The sequence below is a fragment of the Pollicipes pollicipes genome, unplaced genomic scaffold (genome assembly GCF_011947565.3).
Source record: "Pollicipes pollicipes isolate AB1234 unplaced genomic scaffold, Ppol_2.1 Scaffold_5724;HRSCAF=6776_pilon_pilon_pilon, whole genome shotgun sequence".
NCBI classification, from domain to species: domain Eukaryota; kingdom Metazoa; phylum Arthropoda; class Thecostraca; order Pollicipedomorpha; family Pollicipedidae; genus Pollicipes; species Pollicipes pollicipes.
In genome coordinates, this window is record NW_023596746.1 from 11183491 (window position 1) to 11202622 (window position 19132).

Consider the following 19132-nt stretch of genomic DNA (forward strand, 5'->3'; position numbering starts at 1 on the left):
CAGTTGGTTCGATAGATTACCTCTTGGAGAACTCAGGCAGCTCCCCTTTTTGTTTCCCAGCCACTGTTGTGGCGTATGGAGAGAAGACATCTGCGTGACGGTGATAAGTCATCGTCATGTTGAAGAAGTAGTCCAGCGAATTTAGAGGGTTAATCTTTAGCAGATAATGGAACGTTGGGGCTTCTCTCAAATAGAAAACAAACTGCTGATCTTGCCGTCTGTGTTCAGGAAGATCTGTTGCGTTCATGTGCATTCCATGGAACAGGACGGCACGAGCCTGACGAAGCCAGGTTCTGTTTTTGGTCGTAAGGCAGTTCTTCACCGGGCAGCCACTGAAAGACTTCTGGCCTAATCCATTATAGAAGACAGGTCTGTCCTGACGATCTGTCCAATAGAGGAGTATGTTGACCCCAGTGTGGTTAGATGAAGTAGGATGCCGTAACGGATGGCTGACCATGGATGTCTCCATTTCGGTATCATTTCGAACCAGCTTGGTGCCGAGCGCATAGAGCGGCTCATGGCTGAACACTTGTTTCCAGGGGTTTCCGATGAATGTATATGTAGTCAGAAAGAGTGCAATGGTACAGAAAATGAGTGTTTTGCTTGCACAAAACTTTTGCATTGACTTCCGCGATCCTCCAAATGTGCATCTGAAAAGTGACGCAATGTCAGTCAAAACGACACATCACAACGTTGAACCTCGCTGCCCAGCACGCATTGGCAAGTTTTGTCATTGGCTCTATTCTTCGCAGCTTACGGTGCCAAACGAATGGCTGGCACACTAGCTTAAACTCTATGGCACATGCTGTCGAGCGAGGGGCAAAAGAAGGCGGCTATTTGGCAGTGGACTCCGCCATGCCCATTTAAAATCAGGGCATATTTTTCTTTCCACCAAGTACTTGGGATGAGGCTGGTGACCAGACGGGAAGTGAGACAAGTTGTGGTTGTTTCTATGGCGTTTGGTGTTACCTAGTTTCGGCCAGCACGTGTTGACCGTAGCATTCATTGAGCACATGGGCTACTCTGGAGCACATGCGTATGGCGTGATCAGAGATCATTTTAAAAATAACCTTCCCGAACTGTGCGATAGGCGAACGTTCAAAATATCCACGGCTTATTCTGTGCACTATTTTTGTGATTTGAGGATACTATAAACTCTGAGCAGCCTGAACTATGGATAACACGAACTATGGATGACCTGAGTTGTGGGCGGTATGCACTGTGGACACGCTTAACACTATGCACTGTAACATATGAAAACCACATATGAACAAATTAACACTGCAAAATCCAGTGTGCACAATTAACAACAAGAACAGTGGCAAAGGATAAAAAAGTAGTAAGGAACAACGCAAATCTTGACCATTACATGTGACGTGTAAATGAAACGGTTTGTGTTGGATATGGCTCGATAAGGCTACAACCCGACTAGAAGGGCAGATGCTTAGGGCACAAAGGTGTTGATTATAAGGTCTTGACAACGAATGCACGGAAAACAATCCGGTAGTCAAATGAGAATCGGGCGATTTGGAATGTGCTTTGGCACAATAGCACGATAATCAATTCATGCAGTGACTTCTCATTTCTAACACTGCCCTAAGGAATTTAGCACGGCATGAATATTTTTACCAGTTCTGATGGCACAATGCCGTACATCTAAGCAGCTTTCATGGATCGATCACTCAGATCCACCTATTGTCAAAAAGTGTAGTTCTGGCACAGGTATCCATACCTTAGATCCTGAGATATGCATAGTTTTGCTCCAATACACCACCCCGGATCTCAAGGTGGGTCTGCGTTAATATTCCTAGCTGACACCGTTCATCATTTCCCTCCCAAATGCTGATAATCAAAACACCTAACACACTTGGCGGGCCTAAACACACTTAACATAAACACTTGGCGGGCCTAAAGTGTTGATCAATCGACTTGGTGTTAGCTTTCAGAGGACCGCAATTTTTTTATCACACTCGCAGAAATGTTCAAAACGTGCTACGACATATGACGACGCATAGTGGCAAAGGCGCAGCCAGAGCATTGACAAGGGGGACACAGGGTTGATAAGAGGCCCCCTGATAGTAAATGGGCATCCTAAAAATGACCTGGTATGGCTTATTTATTGATGGGGGCACGTTTTTTAGAATATTTTTGTATATATATATATATATATATATATATATATATATATATATATATATATATATATATATATATATGTGTGTGTGTGTGTGTGTGTGTGTGTTGGATATAAAATCGAGGTACCAATAATGGATGTATATCAAATCTTAAAACGAAAAGACTGAAGGACAGTCGGCTTGGGGCAATATGTTTTAGCGTTGTTATATGCTGCACGCACCGCTACTGAATCGACACCGAAATGTGGAAAAAAAGCTATGCGCATGTTTAAGAGGTATGTGTTGTATCAAGCAGTTGTTCTATGACAAGACAACATTTAAAAGAAGTGCACTGTAATCGCATCGAAGTTGTGAGTGCATTGCACGTGCTCTTTTTGAACGATTCGCATTATTTGTCTGCTGCTGAAATGTCGCAGATAACTAATGCGGCCAGGCATCTTAGATACTTTTGTCAGGAGGATCAGTATCTTAGATTGCATGCAACTTTCTAACGTTTTTTCTTAATGCGTGTCTAAATCTCTTTTTATGAAAATCATTGCCGGAAGAAGCCTGATAGTGAAAGGGATAGAGATTATACCCAATGTTTTCGTTGGGTGTAAGCAAGCTGGTTGGAATGCCATTTTTTACATTTACGATGTCCCAGCTCAGTAACATTATCAAGCATACCAAAAAGTAAAGTGTGTGCTAAAAAAGCTTTTTAAATACGCAACCCAGTACGCAGATGCAAGTCAGGCGGCGTCCACCTTATCCAAAAGCCGCTGACCTCATAGCCCACGTGCAGCACAGGCGGAGGCGACCGGCGTCAGAACCAGGGCGAAGGCGAGCAATGTACTGAACCAAGGCTTCGATAGCACCAAGCAGCCATTCGCTGTTATAACTACGGCGCATGCGCGGCGTGACGGCGTGAACGCCACACGCCAGGCATGGTTTATAGTGCGGCGTAAAACCTGCTCAGGTAGCAGGTCTGGTCGCTGCCGATTGGGAAGGAAAGGGGTTGTAGTTACTGCGCATGCGTGGCGTGGCGCTTTGTACCATTCACCATGGTTGTACCACCAACCATTGGTACCGAACTAGATGCAATAGAAGAGCATTTTGGAAATCCAACGGGAGAAAACAACGTTGCAATAACATCAATTATTTCAAGTAGGTCCGACGGGAAGCGCATGTACGCGGGAAGAATGATCGCTCCAGGGGCGGGGGGGGTTACCTCGATCTTTTGAAAAGTGCACCTCAGTCTATGGACTGCCGAAAAGCAACCTAAATATAGGTGGTAAATGAAGCAGAGACAAGGGCAATAGCGGAAGAGGAAGAGGCGGTTTAAACTTGATTCGAGGATAGTTGCTCTCCGCCTGTGCGCTGACGGCCGCTGTCCTGCGCGCTCTCGGCCGCTGTCCCGTGGGTTGACGGGCGCTTTCGTGTGCGCTGTCGGCCGCTGTCCTGTGGGCTGACGGGCGCTTTCCTGTGCGCTGTCGGCCGCTGTCCCGTGGGCTGTCGGCCGCTGTCCTGTGCGCTGTCGGCCGCTTTCCTGTGCGCTGTCGGCCGCTGTCCTGTGCGCTGTCGGCCGCTTTCCTGTGCGCTGTCGGCCGCTGTCCTGTGCGCTGCCGGCCGTTGTCCTGTGCGCTGATGGCCGCTGTCCTGAGCGCTGACGGCCGCTGCCCTTTTGCTGACGGGCGCTGTCTTGTGCAGTTGCTGCGATTGGTGCTGCTTGTCAATGCTGCAATGCTATGCTACAACTAATACAATGCTATTATGTCCGGTATTCTGCACACTAAGAAAAAATACGCCCAAAAACCCCATGCGCGGGGTCGGCCAAATCGCATTGCCGCACGGTGTCGCTCTAGGGAGTGGTGTCATGTCCCTTTACAGGAGTCTTTTGACGCTATGGTAGGTATTTATTTCGCCTGCTCATAATGCCAAGAAACTGTAACACTTTAAATGAGGTCGCGTTTGTACACATCGTAGTCCCTAAATGTATGTGGCCAACCGACCGTCACACCCTTTCAGCCTGCATTTCTTTTGAACAAACACAAAATGTGGAGGGATCAGTGTGCATTTCCACATTTAAAACGTTCAAACCATTGGGGGAGCAGTCATAAGCTGACTAACTGTCCAGCGTGCGTTAACAAAACACATGGACCGGAGAGCTGAACTGCAAGTCAGGCCAGGTTCGACACTTCAAAATTATCTCTCCACGCTAGATCAGCCGGGACGTAACCACGCTGACCTCACAAAACTTCCCGGCACCAGCAAACCGACCACGTCGACCACAGGGTCAGTCTTCATCACAAATGTTTTGCAAACCTTTCCAGACTGTCCCGACAAAAAAAAACATCACTGAAATTCGACAAGAATTCACTGTGGCGACGTGCACGCATGAACATCCGCATTACGAGACCAGCTGACAATTAAACAGACTGATCGACATCACCAACCACGCACAGACCATTATCATCATTACCAACCGCCCGGACAACCGGCAGCGAACGGGGGCAACGGGCAGGGGCAGGGCAACTAGTGCCATGTCAAACGGCAGGCGGTGGGATCCGGAAAAAGCGAGAGTGGCATCATCGGGGTTAGAGCGAGGCTGTGACCGCGTCAAACATTGGAGGGAGCATGCACCTTTTTGTACTTATCACTTATTGTTAGATCACACGCGTCTGATTTGGTCGGTAATACCAATTTTCCCGAAATCCTTCTGAGCATCCCGCAATTTCCATTTGAAGTAGCCGCTGCTTCGGGAGAAATATCATTGGACTCCCTGTCCACCACTAGAATAGCAGCACATTTCGTTTGCCTTACTTTTATCAACTCGCGTGTTCTGTTATGTCTGCAACACACTGATTTGTAAAAAAATGTTTGCGTCATGAATGCTGTGAAAGTTTAAAACACGGTTTACAGAAAAGGTATGCAAAAATGAGGCTTTTATCTCGCGAATTCAGCGGAACGCAATGGTATGACTTTGCTTTCGTCCCCATGGAGTTCACCGCAGTGGCTGTTTTGGAAGCGCACTTTGACTTGGGGAAAGGGAGTATCACATGGGCTTAAGTGACGCGCTGGTTCAAACTTCAAGCAAGGCGCTTCTCGGTAACTGGTCCTTGCCGCCCGTTGTGCCAGTCATAGACGTTCATTTGTACTGACGTCATTCACACCAGCAGAAGTGTCCCTTTTTAGCATGCAGGCCCGCATTATACAAGTAAAAACAGCTCACAAGTGGTACTCCCAACCTGTAGCAGCTGACAACGGCCCTCAGCAGATTCTGCCATCGTTGTGACGACGGTGGTCACAACTGCAGATGCCACAGACTCAGGATTTACTAGGGCTACCAATGAAGGAAGACGTGCAATGTTGTTGCAAAGCGTTGAACGCGTAATTTGGAGTCTTGAATAACTATAATTGACCTCCTTTTGATATCTTGATGGTGCTGCAGTGACACTTACCACCAAGTGCTATTAACATGCTAAATAGTCATGAGGTTTCGCCAAAGTATCGCTTTTGAAATGTATCCAAAGGTGGGAAACCCTTTTTAGCGATTGTTTTACATTTGAAGGCGTTAAAGCAGGCATCAGATACGATGAAGTTGGCCCATTTATAACAATTGGTATATTTCTACGTGCAAAAGACTGCTGTAGACAACACAACTTCTCTGCTTAATAATTATCCTCCGCAATAGGTACACCCTTGTTTGATTGGCCATCGCACCTTGTACAAAATTGATTTAGGGCTCATTGATGGCCGTTATGTCTGGAAATCGTGCTCACGAAACTATATATGAACGATTGACGATTAGATTCGTTTGCCTTAATCGCCTCATGGCTTATAGAATGGCAGGATTTAAATGACGTTATGATTGCATCATGGATGCCTGGGTGGCCTTGAAATAGTCTCCCCGAAATAAAATGCACACCAACTAGAGGAGTTTAGGTCTTAAGAATTGTAGGGCTGTGAACAGCACGGAATGCTCTTTAATATGGCTTCTTGAGTTCAAAACCCCACACAAATGTGGAACACTCCCTTCAGCACGCGCTCGCGTGGCCGGTTGAATACCCTTCGCTCGGCTGAGGTTCAATTCATCTCCGTAGATCTCAAAAACCAAGATAGCCGGATATGCCAAATTCAGTGTGGATTTGATTGTATGTTAACTTCCTTTGTCAAAATTTAAGTTGTCTAGATCATAAGATTAGGTCCAAATAAGATCCAACGAGGTCAAACCCCACATCGGTGGCTCAAGTGTCCTCAGACTACCTCAGGCAACCGCCTTGAAGCTACATACCTGTACTAAGTAAAAGGGCAATGGCGTTCAAGTGAGTTAAATGACCTTGTTTGACGTTTGTAAGGTCAAGGTGACGATATACCTCTGAAACTGCTTCTATTTTGCCGTTTGAATGAGCGTCAGGGATTACGCTAGGCGGTATGTTCCTTAAACAAAGTATGTTCACCTGGATCCTTTTAGGTTAGTGACTTCCTCCTCTGACGTTTCAAAAGTGCATGGAATTTAATCCCATAAACCAAGCTCAGTAAGATAGTGAGTAAGCTTTGACCTCGGTCTGACGTTCATACCTGATCCTAGGTCCATGGATCCGTTGTCGCATTCCGTTGAACGATTCTCTAGAAATGCTCTTCGCTTACAGCCACGGCCTGAGTGACCTTCCGTAGGCCAGCGATCTTACAAGGTGCATCTATTTTTTACATCAGAGGATCCGTCATTTAATTGTTTAAAGCCATGGAAGTTGGCTGCGCTGCGCCTTTCTTAAATTGTTCTGGATAACCTTCGAAAGGGCGGGGGGTATTGACGCCTACTTGAGCATGTGTTAACCGTCTGTGCAGAGCCCTCGCCAAGCCGTCCAGATGAAACTATACTGGGCGCGCTGCTGCAGGCCGGACAGGCCTTTCGCGCACAGGCCTGACCTCGAGCTGACGTCGGCGGCTGGCGTGCAGGAGAGCCGCACATTTGCCGCCGCCAGAACCGGCGGCAATAAATAAGCGGCGGTCAGCGGCTGCGGGTCGCTGGCCGTGCGGGCACACTGGCCCGGCCGCCGCCAGGCGCCATCGAGGGTCACGGCGCTGACCCACTTCAGACGTTCGCGCGCCTCCCAGCCGAGCCAAATCAAATGCAGATATATCGCGTGTCGGCCCATTTCTGGAGATTTGACACCGACTGATCGATGTTACTCCCGCTACACGGCTATCGAATACTGACGGGTCGAGGTGTGCACCTGATCATCGCAGCTGCGGCCGGATCTTTTCACGGAAATCCTGTCGACTCGGCGGTCGGCGGCTGTGCGACCCCGTCGAAGTCGGTCAGGTCACTGTTCGTCCGGTGACATGATGACGCCACGAGGACCGACGGGGCGTCTACGATCCAATCCAAATAACCGCAGATTGAGATCGGCAGCAGACCGGCCGGCCACTCCGACCATGAGCAGCATCGGACGACACATGTCGACGCCGGCGTCTCCAAGCGGCGCTGATCTGCACCAGGCTGGGTAACAGGCGTCCACTGAGCAGGCTCTCCGGCACAGTGAGTGCGCTGGCACGCGCTGGCGTGACGCATGTGACGTCTTCGCGAGCTGCGGTCTCAGGGCGACGTCGACTGTTGTTGAAAGATTCCGAACGGCTCGGTCTGTCCGTGCTCTGTCCTGTGCCATGCCTCTTGCATCGTTCATGACTTTCTTGACAATGAAAGGAGGCATGAGAAAGGACGATAGAAGTATTCCACTCAATGAGAGAGTAGCCGGTGCCAGTCAGAGGTCCCAGTACCGAATGAAGGGCCATCCACGCCGTTTCAACCAGCGGCCGATAAGCCGCATTGGTGTCGCGGTGCCAATTATTGGACTCCTTGCGCCGGCGAGAGATCATTTTGTAAGGTTAGAGGGCCTGTCGCCTTGCGGATGGGACCAGCGTATGATGTGTTCCTTAGAGGGCCTCGGCTAACGGCTAAATCCGGTTGCTTGGTTTTGGGTGCTTTGGACGGGATTGGATTTTCTGCTACTTTTCCACCAGCAGTGGCCCTTTGCTAACCGCAATGATCACCCTTGCAAATGCAAGTTATAAAACAAATGAAAAAAAGGAAATGCAAATTGAGGGCAGAAGTGAAGGACGAGGAAATTAAAGTTGAGCGACGCGCACATATGCAGACGATTATGCACATTCCAAAGCTAGATGCGCAAGTAAATCGAGTCCTTCTGACGTTACAAAAAATGGTTGCTTGTTTTCGAAAAGGCAATTATGTTTTACATTTTAGTAGCCAACGGATGACAAGCTGAACAAGCAGCCGACCTAAAAACTGGTGACTTGATCTGAATTAAATGCACATCCCTGTCTCTCCGGTACCGAGAAACCGTCCTGTTCCTGAAGTGAGTGTTAAGTTTCATCAAGCCCCGTTAGATACTTGAATCTCTATAAACAGAGACGGGTCGCTCCAGGCCCATGTCCGCGTTCCTTGCGCATCGCTTGATACCTCCGGCAGCGGGCCGCGCCCGCCATCAGCTCCCACGTCGCCCCCTGCATGCCGACGGAGACGGGCCGTCCCGGCAACAGGTGCCGGCGGCGGGCCCAACGAGATGACACCGGGCGGCGGCCGGCTCAAACTGGCCGGCGCCCATCGCCGGCCCAAACCGGCCCTCTGGACCAGAGATGCGACTTTTAGATCGCCAGCCCGCCAATTTCTGACCCGTATGAACCCGTGAGCTTTTGTCTGGGTTGTGGGTCAGAGTGGGCGTGCTTTTGCGGGTCAAATTTTTTACAGGCAGAACACGCATTTTCTTTTTGCTATTTCTTAAGTTTCACAATCATGTCAAAACCAGAGTGTGCTGCCAAATACAAAACAATCATGAAATAAGCAGGTTTTATTTTTACAGCAAGAACACTGGCCTCAGAAAACCCACAACACAGTACTAAACCGGGTTGCATGGATTGAATAGCTTTGAGCGATCAATTCATGGAAAAGTTCGAGAGTAACAACTCATATTTCCAAACATAAGTAGCCTGATTTGATTAAGTAGCAGTTAAGTGGGCTCTTAATATAAATACATCTACACCACACTTAGCTGTTATTGAGAGAGTGTGGTGCACTCAGCTTCTTTTGGAATACACAAAAACCATACTTCACAAATCACAATCGATATCCATGAATAATGAAATGCATAGAAAATCGCAATATTTTCATTCCTCTAGCTGCACTCACTTGTCAATATAGCCAGTAGTTACTGGCGTATCAAATAGGCTACAGTTGTCGAAACGGAGAAAGTGGCGGCCTAGATTCTGTTCATCAAAGTCTGAAGAAGACGCAATTTGCGACCACCATTGTAATGTACTTATACCGTATGGCTTTCCTATACTGCTATTGTTACTTTTTGAACCATGTTTTTCACGAAGGCTTTTGTCCTGTCTGATTTATTTATTTTTCTGATAGCATCTATATGCAGTTCTGCGTGAAAAATCTATCCCAACATATGTCAATGAGGCATTCTATCAACATTGACAGTTGCAGTCCGCAGGCTGTTTAGACTGTATTCAGCGGTCCTGGAAATTATGTTCACCATTTTTGTTGATGTTTGCATGGATTTTTTTGCAGCCTGGAAAACATGGGGTTTTCTCTCAGATTATTATTGGAATGTGGTTTTCGTGGTGCAGCATGCTATAAAGTACATCGACATAAAAATAAATGCACAATTAATTATGCGTTTTGATTGAGCTAGAGCGGTTTCTCTCTCGAATACCCAGAGGTGCCTATTTCAATCTCAGCATAACCTATGTCTTACGACTTTAGTGGTCGCCGACCGAGTTACACTATTTTGGGGATCCTCTGACACATTTAATAGGAAAATTTGCAGTTTTGCGTCTGTTTTGGGGGTATTTGTTTGCAAAATACTTCAATTACATTATCAAAATACTAACAACTACATGATTCTGAGGAGCATATTTAGCAACGTGCGTGATATCACTGGCGCCAAAATTGTTAACACATCAACAAAAAAAAAACATCGATCGCATAAGCACGAACGTTTGACAGGTCATCAGTAATTCGGAGAGATGATTAGGCGAAAGGTTTATTGCAGCGCCGATAATTCAGAGGAAATTGTATTTCGCATGTGCGCAGACTCACCATATCATGCTAGGTCAGACAGCCTCGCTACAGAAAACACAGCTGCCAATGAGAAGCGATGTAATGAATCATGTAGATCGCTGGCGCTATGTAAGGGAGTCGTGTCTTGAAAGCCACAGGATTCAACCATCTTTCGTAATGTGGTTGCATAGGCCATCAAAGTCTGGGCTAATGAGGGTATTTCAACCCACGACCTGTACTAAGTCTCTAAACGTGTCAAAGTTAAGAGATACCATGCGCTTGAGAAGATGAACAAAAATCCCAAGGGATTCAAAGACACGAAATAAAGGGGAAAAACGAACAAAGCCTACATTGCCAAACTGTCTGACATCGCCAAGTGCGTGTGCCGCTCTCGACAACTTGTGCTTGCCCAGTACGCAACGCAATTCCGGCCAAAAATGGGCATTTGCGAAGGACCAGCGTAGCCAGCGGAAGCTCACTCTGGGAGCCGTCCACAGGGCAGCAATTGCAGTGAGGGAGACGCACCTTCAAGGAAGAGAGTCCCGACAAAGCCATCATCAACGGCAGGCTGCTGATCCTGCACCTGGACTGAGCAACGCCACTCGCAGCTTTGCCAAGGACGACAATGCGAACGTGGATGACACGATGGGAGAGACAGACGGTTTCTTGCCGCCTGCCGTCACCGTCAAGAGGAACGTGGACAACCTGGCTGACACAGCGCTGACCACGGATCGCTATGATCGTCTCTAATCGGGTCGCCTTCGCAATCATGAACGCATTTCAGCAGGACATTGGTCGTCTCACAAGATAGATTCGGCGTTGTCGTCCCGAGACAGATCTGACGGGCAAGGACCCCAGTGACGCAAGAAACCGTGCACGAGAACGCGCATGACATCTCGGTGTCGGGATTGGCCAGGTTGTTCTTTGATTGGCGGGGAGACAAAAACATGTGTGGACCGGACCGTCTTTACTGGAACTGAGGAGCACGTCATTGTCCTCACGGAGCCGGGAGAAAAATGCGTGGTACGCTTCAACCCGCGGTTCGGGAGATCCACTGACTTGCTGCACGAGCTATACTCGACCAGTCTACAGTTCAGCGGAGGACTGAACGTCTTGGGCTGTGGTGGGACGGCTGTGAGCACTGGCGGGACTGGCGGGGTGTGTCGACTCCTCGAGCTCGTATCCGGACCCCAGGTCAATAGCTCATCTGCGAGTTGCATGCCAGTGAGCTGAACCTGTAATACATTCCGTTCACCTAGGACGGGACCACTTCAGGGCCACGATCTCTTTCAGAATCCCTCGGCAAAATCCCTCGTGGCGGCGAGGCACCAGGCTGGCATCATCGTTACCGTCGGCAGCGAGGCACCAGGCTGGCACCATCGTCACCGTCGGCAGCGAGGCAGCGGGCTGGCACCATCGTCACCGTCGGTGGCAAGACGGCGGGCTGGTACCAAAGTCGAGGTCAGCGGCGAAGCAGCAGGCTGACACCAGCGTCACTGTTAGTAGCACGCCGGGCCGCCTGCCAAGCGCCAGCTCCTAGTTTCCGGCTAACGGCTTATGATATACATGCATGACATGCACGCCAAAGCCCCGGCTGGACATTACACCCATCCGGCCTGAATGCTAATGATCCTGGGGAACGAAGGTGCCGCGCGTCGCCTGTGCTGCAGCTCAGGGACAGGCCCGCTTTGAGTGGCACCGGGAAGTCGCCTGGTCCAATTTCTCCCAGAGGATGTGTGCTCCTCATCTGTGACGTCGTGGACGCGGTTCAGCTAGCATGGCTCTTGCAATCTGTATGCTTTTTTTAAAGAAACGGCGTCCAATTTGGCATACTGTTACCTGTGTGCAGAAGTTGCAATATTCGCGATGCCATTGTGGTAGCACTGTCAGCTGGGAACATAAGTTTGGCACCGGCAGACATGCACTTTTTGTTCCATTCGCCCCAACTGACAGCGCATAGCTAATGTCTGCCCGACTTTACAATAAGGAGATGGCGCGGGATATATACCTATAAACAAAATTGAAAGACCTGGACTTGGTGCATCCGACAGGACTGGTGCCGGATTATCAAATTATCAGGCTGCAAAATCGAAAGTTAGGATCTACAAGGTTTAAAAACCGTTCAGAGTTCTTGGAAATTATTTGAGCAACTTTTGTTTGTTTTCATAGAATTTTCCTGCCACATGCAACAATATATCACAGTACATTGCTAAATGTCAGTGACGTCATTGGAGGGGCAAATATTCGCGGTCCAAATATTGTTGACACCTTTGCTTTCATATGGTTTTCACGCAGCATAACACAAAACGCGCGGCGATGGTTGCGGGCTAGAATGGGAGTAGTGCTAAAATAAAAATGTGGATCATTTCAAAGCCAGTATGTGTTTTTATGTGGTATGGTTGTATGATGTAGCCACGCAAGGACAGCAAACACTGTATAGGAGGCTGGCTATGATTCTTCAATAAGAAACATAAGATTGAGGCAATGGCGACGTAGTAAAATGATGACTCCGGTTGTGGCTATTGTACGGAACTCACAGCATCCATAACTCGAAACGTGCAGCATGTTTTACCCAGTCAGTGTAAAGCTTTGGTTGATACACGCAATTTTGAAAGAAATAGCTTGTGGTTTATGGAGATGAAGGGTGAAACCTTTGGCGCATTCTGGCGAAAGACAAATCTCATTTCCACACTCTTTTCTTTCATTTAAAGTTGGAAAACTGCTATCACAGCGTTTGAGATCTACTTTGGTACGCTACAAATTTCATTGTGCAGGTACTTTGACTGCCGCTCTCAGAGCAACATTACTTATGTTAGAAAATAGTATCATGCATTAGCTGACGATTATTTGCTACTTTATGCCAAATGTAACGTATGGGTCTAAAATTGTGGTGAAGTGATAAAATGCACATTGCAATACACGAATATTTGCTTGCTGATTGAGGATCAGCATTATAACAGAACAGGCTTTTGCGGGTTGGATCACTAGCGGAGGGGGCGGTCTGCGGGCTGATATCTTCCTTTGGAAAGTTGCGTCTCTAGTTCGCACCCCTTACGGTGTGCAGATGTGAAGGCTGGCGTGTCGACTGTCCGGCATAGGCCGGCATTGTCTAGGTCCCTATGTTACAGCAGCTTCTATGTTTTGTTGTAAGCATTGTTAGAAATTTTTAAAGCTCTTCTCACAACGGCATGAGTAATACGGTATACGGCTCTTGTCACAACGGTGTAAGGTAAACCATGCTTGATAAAGTCTTACTGGTTAGGACGCTTGAAATATTATAAATGATTCTGGGCATTGTGTCACGGTAGCCAATGTATATGCCATTGCCGTCCGTTACTTTCCAGATTTGCGACCATTTTGTGTCCCTAACCCTCTTTCGTGTTAATCAGATAGGTTTTGGAAAACCAGGACATCAAACCTATTGGAGAGCACTGCGTGGGTAGCAAAACTTTTTGAAGCATTCAGAACGCCGCTCATCGAGACATTCCATCGTGCAGCAATCCCCGTGAGGAGAACATTGCCCTCAGCCTAGCATGGCGTCCAAGCATAACATTTTCCGCAATTTTAAGGGAATGTTCCACATTTTTATGGCGTTTTGAACCGACATAGCCATCCTGAGGACATTTTGAATGCAGTTCACGGTTATATCCTCCTGAAGACCCAAAACGATTTGTTTCCTGTGTTACACGCCTGCAAAAGTGCGAAACGGTTTATTTGGAGCCTATTTTACAGTGGCCTTGGCATTAATGACGTCATAGAAACGTCATGCGATCGCGGTCATACTACGGGCTGTTTTCCGCTTATGGTCAAAACAGTATGGCCGTTGGTACCTTCGCAAAAGCCATGATGCGGCACGTATGGTACAATGCGCGGAAGATGATTGGCTGTTAGCAAATTTCGCTGTCGAGTGCGTGTCACGAACGTAAGCGTGAGCACTTTCGAGTTGTACGGCACTCGTCGTGAACGGGTCTTTTTTCGTCATTTCTAGGCCACAGGTCAACGTTATAAAAAAACGCCACTGTCTGCAGAAAAGTAAGGCGTCCAAAAAACTGGCACTCTCCCTAAAGTTGTAAAAACCAATACGCGACGGCAAATCTGTCTTTTCCCCTACTGGGTTTTTTTCTTCTTGAAGAAACCTTTTGAGCCGCATTACCATTGACTCCCGTAGGGACTTTGTTTTGAACGGAGTTAACGGTAAAATGCGATGTTATGTCTAAAAATCTGTGCGGAAATTGCGAGAAAGCCTGCAATTTGATAGCTCCGCGAGGTGTGCCAGTGCGAGATCACACTTATTCGACAAGAGTGTGAATCGGGGTCTTGAAATGTGTGTGATCACTGGTGGTGTGTCCCAGTGGCTTGTTTTGATCTTAGTTGATCTCCAATTGGGAGATGCACATGCTCAGCGTAGGCTCACAGCATATTGCTTCGCAAAATTGTGTTTCCCTAACGAATTTTGAAAATCTAGAGCTGTATTTTTACTGATGCAAATTGTACTATCTTCATAAATTTTGCTTGCAGGCCAGCATTGCACGTGAGACATTAATGTCATAGCCACTGAAAATTGCGTGAGATGCTGGGTGCTGGGAAAGGTGGAAAAGTGTTGCTGTTGGTGTCTTGGATAGCACTTTATAATATTTCTATCATGAGCCTTGTGTGCACTGGCAGCTTCATCACTTCCTTGCATTTTGCCCATTCAACCATAGGTATATGTGCTTGTCATGTTTCCAGCCTTGTGCAATGTCAGCATGTTTGCAGTGTCCCTTCACCACATGTAAAATCGTCCTATTGTTTTTTAGTAAAGCAGCTTGATGGCTGCAGCATGTTGCATGGCTGTGGAAGTGGAAGATGTGTTTGCATCTTTCGCACCTACGTTTTGTGGATTCCCAAAACAGGCTGAGCAAGTGGTGTCACTTATTGGTTGTCTGCTTTGCTGAAAGAGATTTGCATATTGTATCATGCGTTTTTGGTCAGTCATGTTTCAGATGGGGAGTCAATATAAGAGAGAACACTTGACCCATCTTTGCATGATGGAATTTATTATGGAAGCAACATGGATTGCAGTACAAAAGCATACACTTGTTCACTATGTCATACCACAGTACGGCACTCAACTATCGCCACAGCTGCTGACCCGTTTCATTACACGATGTACCACATTGGCCGTCAACTACTTTTTAAAGCCTATGAGACAGCAGCTTATGAGTTATGAATGACTGGTAACAACTGATTTAACAATGGCAAAGGGCTATCAACAGCAAGAATGGCATTGCACCACAGTGGTTATATCACGGCTAATTACTAATTGCATAAATAATCCTGAGCAAAAAACTTATTGGTAGCCCATCCTCACCATACTTACCATAGCAACAACAATGCTATAGCAATAAATTCATAGCAACGTTACAAATTTATTAATTTTCGCATGGCACCGCATTTCCAAGTACAAACAATAAACAAAATAACTACTGTGCACATCACACGATATCAGTGCTCGGACTACAGCACTGCAGGCAACGATGTATTGGCAATAAAGTATTGACAAAATCATGAAGAGCACAGCAGCAATAGCAGCAACACCGCATATCGTGCATTGATATTAATAATCTGCCATAAAAGCTGGCGCTAGCTACGTTGCGTACGTCAAACAGTCCACCAAATCCTTTTTTACGGCCAGCAACAAGACAAAAATTCTCAACCAAACCATCCACTAATACGCCACTCGATACAGCTCCCGCGACGAGAATGGCCAGTTAGCGTCAGTTTTCGTGTGTTCCCAGGTATCCTTTACGTCTGGCTGTCAGATGCTGCCATGTGTTGCTGTCGTTACAGAACCATTCCGTGACGCCATCAAACAATGACGCAATGGGGTGCATTTTTACAAACTTTGAAATTCTGCTACTTAGCGTCGTTTTTGAACCTCGAAAGCTTACTAATAGTTACAAGTAAGCTTTTCTCATCACATCTGATGCCTGCCTCAATACCTTAAAAATGTGCAACATTCCCTTTAAGCAAACTCATAATTCCATGCTTCTGTTGAATATCAATACTTTCCATGTTTTCTACAGCAGTATATTAAAGAGAGTGTATCACATTTGGATCGGGGGGGGGGGGGGGTGAAATTGAAATAACCATCTTGAAGACCTTTCGGTGCAGTGCACGGTCGTGTTATTCTGAATATCTAAATACATCTAGCTTCTGAGCTACACGCCGCGGAAATGGGGAGATTATTTCAGGGAGAGTATTTTAAAATCACCTCGGCAGTCATGACGCTAGAATAATGTAATTCAAATCATGTCATTCCATAAGGTACGAGGCGACCAAGGCCGACAAAAATATAATGACCAAGTCGTTAATATCGGGAGTTCGATAGCCTGATGTCCAGATACAACGGCTATCATTTGGCTCTGCTGCACGCTGTCGCTATTGAATCGGCTCCGAAATGTGGAAAAAATTATGCGCATGTTTAAGAGGTATGTGTTGTATCAGTCAGTTGTTCTATGACAAGGCAACATTCAAAAGAAGTGCACTGTAATCGCATCGAGGTTGTGAGTGCATTGCATGTGCTCTTTTTGAACGATTCACAATATTTGTCTGCTGCTGAAATGTCGCAGATAACTAATGCGGCCAGCCATCTTTGTTGACACCTTTGTTTTCTCAGGATGATCAGCATGTTAGATTGCATACAACATTTAACGCTTTTTCTTAATGCGTGTTTTTCTTTGCTTAATGCGTTTCTCTTAATTTTAGTCTCTTTTGATGAATATCATTGCCTGACCAAGGCTGATAGTGAAAGGGATAGAGATCATCCCCAAAGTTTTCGTTGAGTATAAGCAAGCTGGTCGGAATGTCATTTTTTACATTTACCATGTCCCAGCTCAGTAACATTGTCGAACATATCAAAAAGTAAAGTGCGCGCTAAAAACCTTTTTAAATACGCAACCCAGCATGCAAATGCAAGTCAGGCGGCGTCCACGTTATCCAAAAGTCGCTGACCTCATAGCTCACGTGCAGCACAGGCGGAGGCGACCGGCGTCAGAACCAGGGCGAAGGCGAGCAATGGACTGAACCAAGGCTTCCATAACACCAAGCAGCCGTTTGCTGTTCTAACTACGGCGCATGCGCGGTGTGGCGGCGCGAACGCTACACGCTGGGCATGGCTTACGGTGCGGCGTAAAACATGCTCAGATAGCAAGTCTGGTCCCCGCCGATTCGGAAAGGGGTTTTGGCTACGGCGCATGCGCGGCGTGGCGATTGGTACCATGGGTATCGAACCATTGGTACCGAACTAGATGCAACAGAAGTGCATTTTGGAAATCCAACGGGAGAAAATAACGTTGCAATAACATCAATTATTTCGAGTAGGTCCGACGGAAAGCGCATGTGCGCGGGAACAATGATCGCGCCAGGGGGGGGGGGGGGCTTACCTCGATTTTTTGAAAAGTGCACCTCAGTCTATAAACTGCCGAAAAGCAACCTAAACATAGCTGGTAATTGAAGCAGAGACAAAGGCAATAGCGGAAGAGGAAGAGGCGGTTTATACTTGATGCGAGGTTAGTTGTTCTCGGCCTGTGCGCTGTCGGCCGCTGTCCTGTGCGCTGTCTCCCGCTGCCCTGTGTGCTGACAGGCGCTGTCCTGTGCGCTGTCTGCCGCTGTCCTGTGCGCTGTCGGCCGCTGTCCTGTGCGCTGACGGCCGCTGTACTTTTGCTGACGGGCGCTGTCTTGTGCGGTTGCGGCGATTGGTGCTGCTTGACAACTCGCGTAAAATGAGTCGAAGGCAAGTCTGAGGACAATCCGTCTACCAGCCTCCGGCTACTATGTCCGGTATGCTGCACACTAAGAAAAAATACGCCCAAAAACCCCAATCGCGCGGGGTCGGCCAAATCGCATTGCCGCACGGTGTCGTTTTAGGGAGTGGTGTCATGCCCCTTTATAGAAGTCCTTTGACGCTATGGTGGGTGTCTATTTCGCCTGCTCATAATGCCAAGAAACTGTAACACTTTAAATGAGGTTGCATTTGTACACATCGTAGTCCCTAAATGCATGTGGCCAACCGACTGTCACACTCTTTCAGCCTGAATTTTTTTGGAACAAACACAAATGTGGACGGATCAGGGTGCATTTTCACATTTAAAACGCTCAAACCATGGGGGAGCAGTCGCAAGCTGACTAACTGTCCAGCGTGAGTTAACAAAACACATGGACCGGAGAGCTGAACTGCATGTCAGGCCAGGTTCGACACTTCAAAATTATCTCTCCACGCTAGATCAGCCGGGACGTAACCACGCTGACCTCACAAAACTGCCCGGCATCAGCAAACCGGCCACGTCGACCACAGGGCCAGTCTTCACCACCGATGAAAGCTTTGCAAACCTTTCCAGACTAGCCCGACAACAAAAAAACATCATTGAAATTCGACAAGAATTCACTGTAGCGACATGCACACATGAACATCCGCATTACGAGACCAGCTGGCAATTAAACAGACTGATCGACATCACCAACCACGGCACAGACCACAGAAGACCTTAAACACCACAGCCGAACACAAAACAACTGACCTGAGTCAACCAGTCATCGCGCAACGAAAAAACAAACGGTTGTGGCGGGGGCCGGCGACAGCATCAATCCATATCCGTGACGCGCATTTTTACCGCGGGCAAACCCGCCTGGTAATCAGTTACTTCGTCCACTAAATGAGACTTTTCAACAGCTCCTGAGCTCTCTTCAAGGCTGTTGGAGGCTACCGGATCCCACATACGGTCCGTTCCTTGAATACCACCGCCAGCTGTGTTTTTGCTGAGCACTTCACGGCGAGGAGGCGCTGGGGCAGAACGAACAGGAGGAACGCCTCCCCGTCCCGCACAGCGCACACGTCAATGCCCTTCACGACTAGACCAGACTGCGGGTCGTCCAAGCAAAGGCGCGGCCGAGA

The 19132-nt window shown here is 47.6% G+C and overlaps 1 protein-coding gene across 2 annotated transcripts in view; it reads right to left on the bottom strand.

The window, feature by feature from the left end:
* LOC119103468 (alpha-(1,3)-fucosyltransferase 7) overlaps positions 1-17252 on the bottom strand; it is a 21135-nt gene extending 3883 nt beyond the window's left edge. Inside the window, exons 1-2 of one of the 2 annotated variants that reach the window (XM_037227017.1) lie at positions 17194-17252; positions 21-650 (exon numbers count right to left, since the gene is read on the bottom strand). In XM_037227017.1, the coding sequence (XP_037082912.1) occupies positions 21-650; positions 17194-17198 (635 nt within the window). In that variant the 5' untranslated portion in view covers positions 17199-17252. Of the gene's footprint in view, positions 1-20; positions 651-2898; positions 2972-17193 lie in introns of those variants that run through there. The other variant, XM_037227018.1, reaches the window with a different exon arrangement.
* Positions 17253-19132: the final 1880 nt, after the last annotated feature.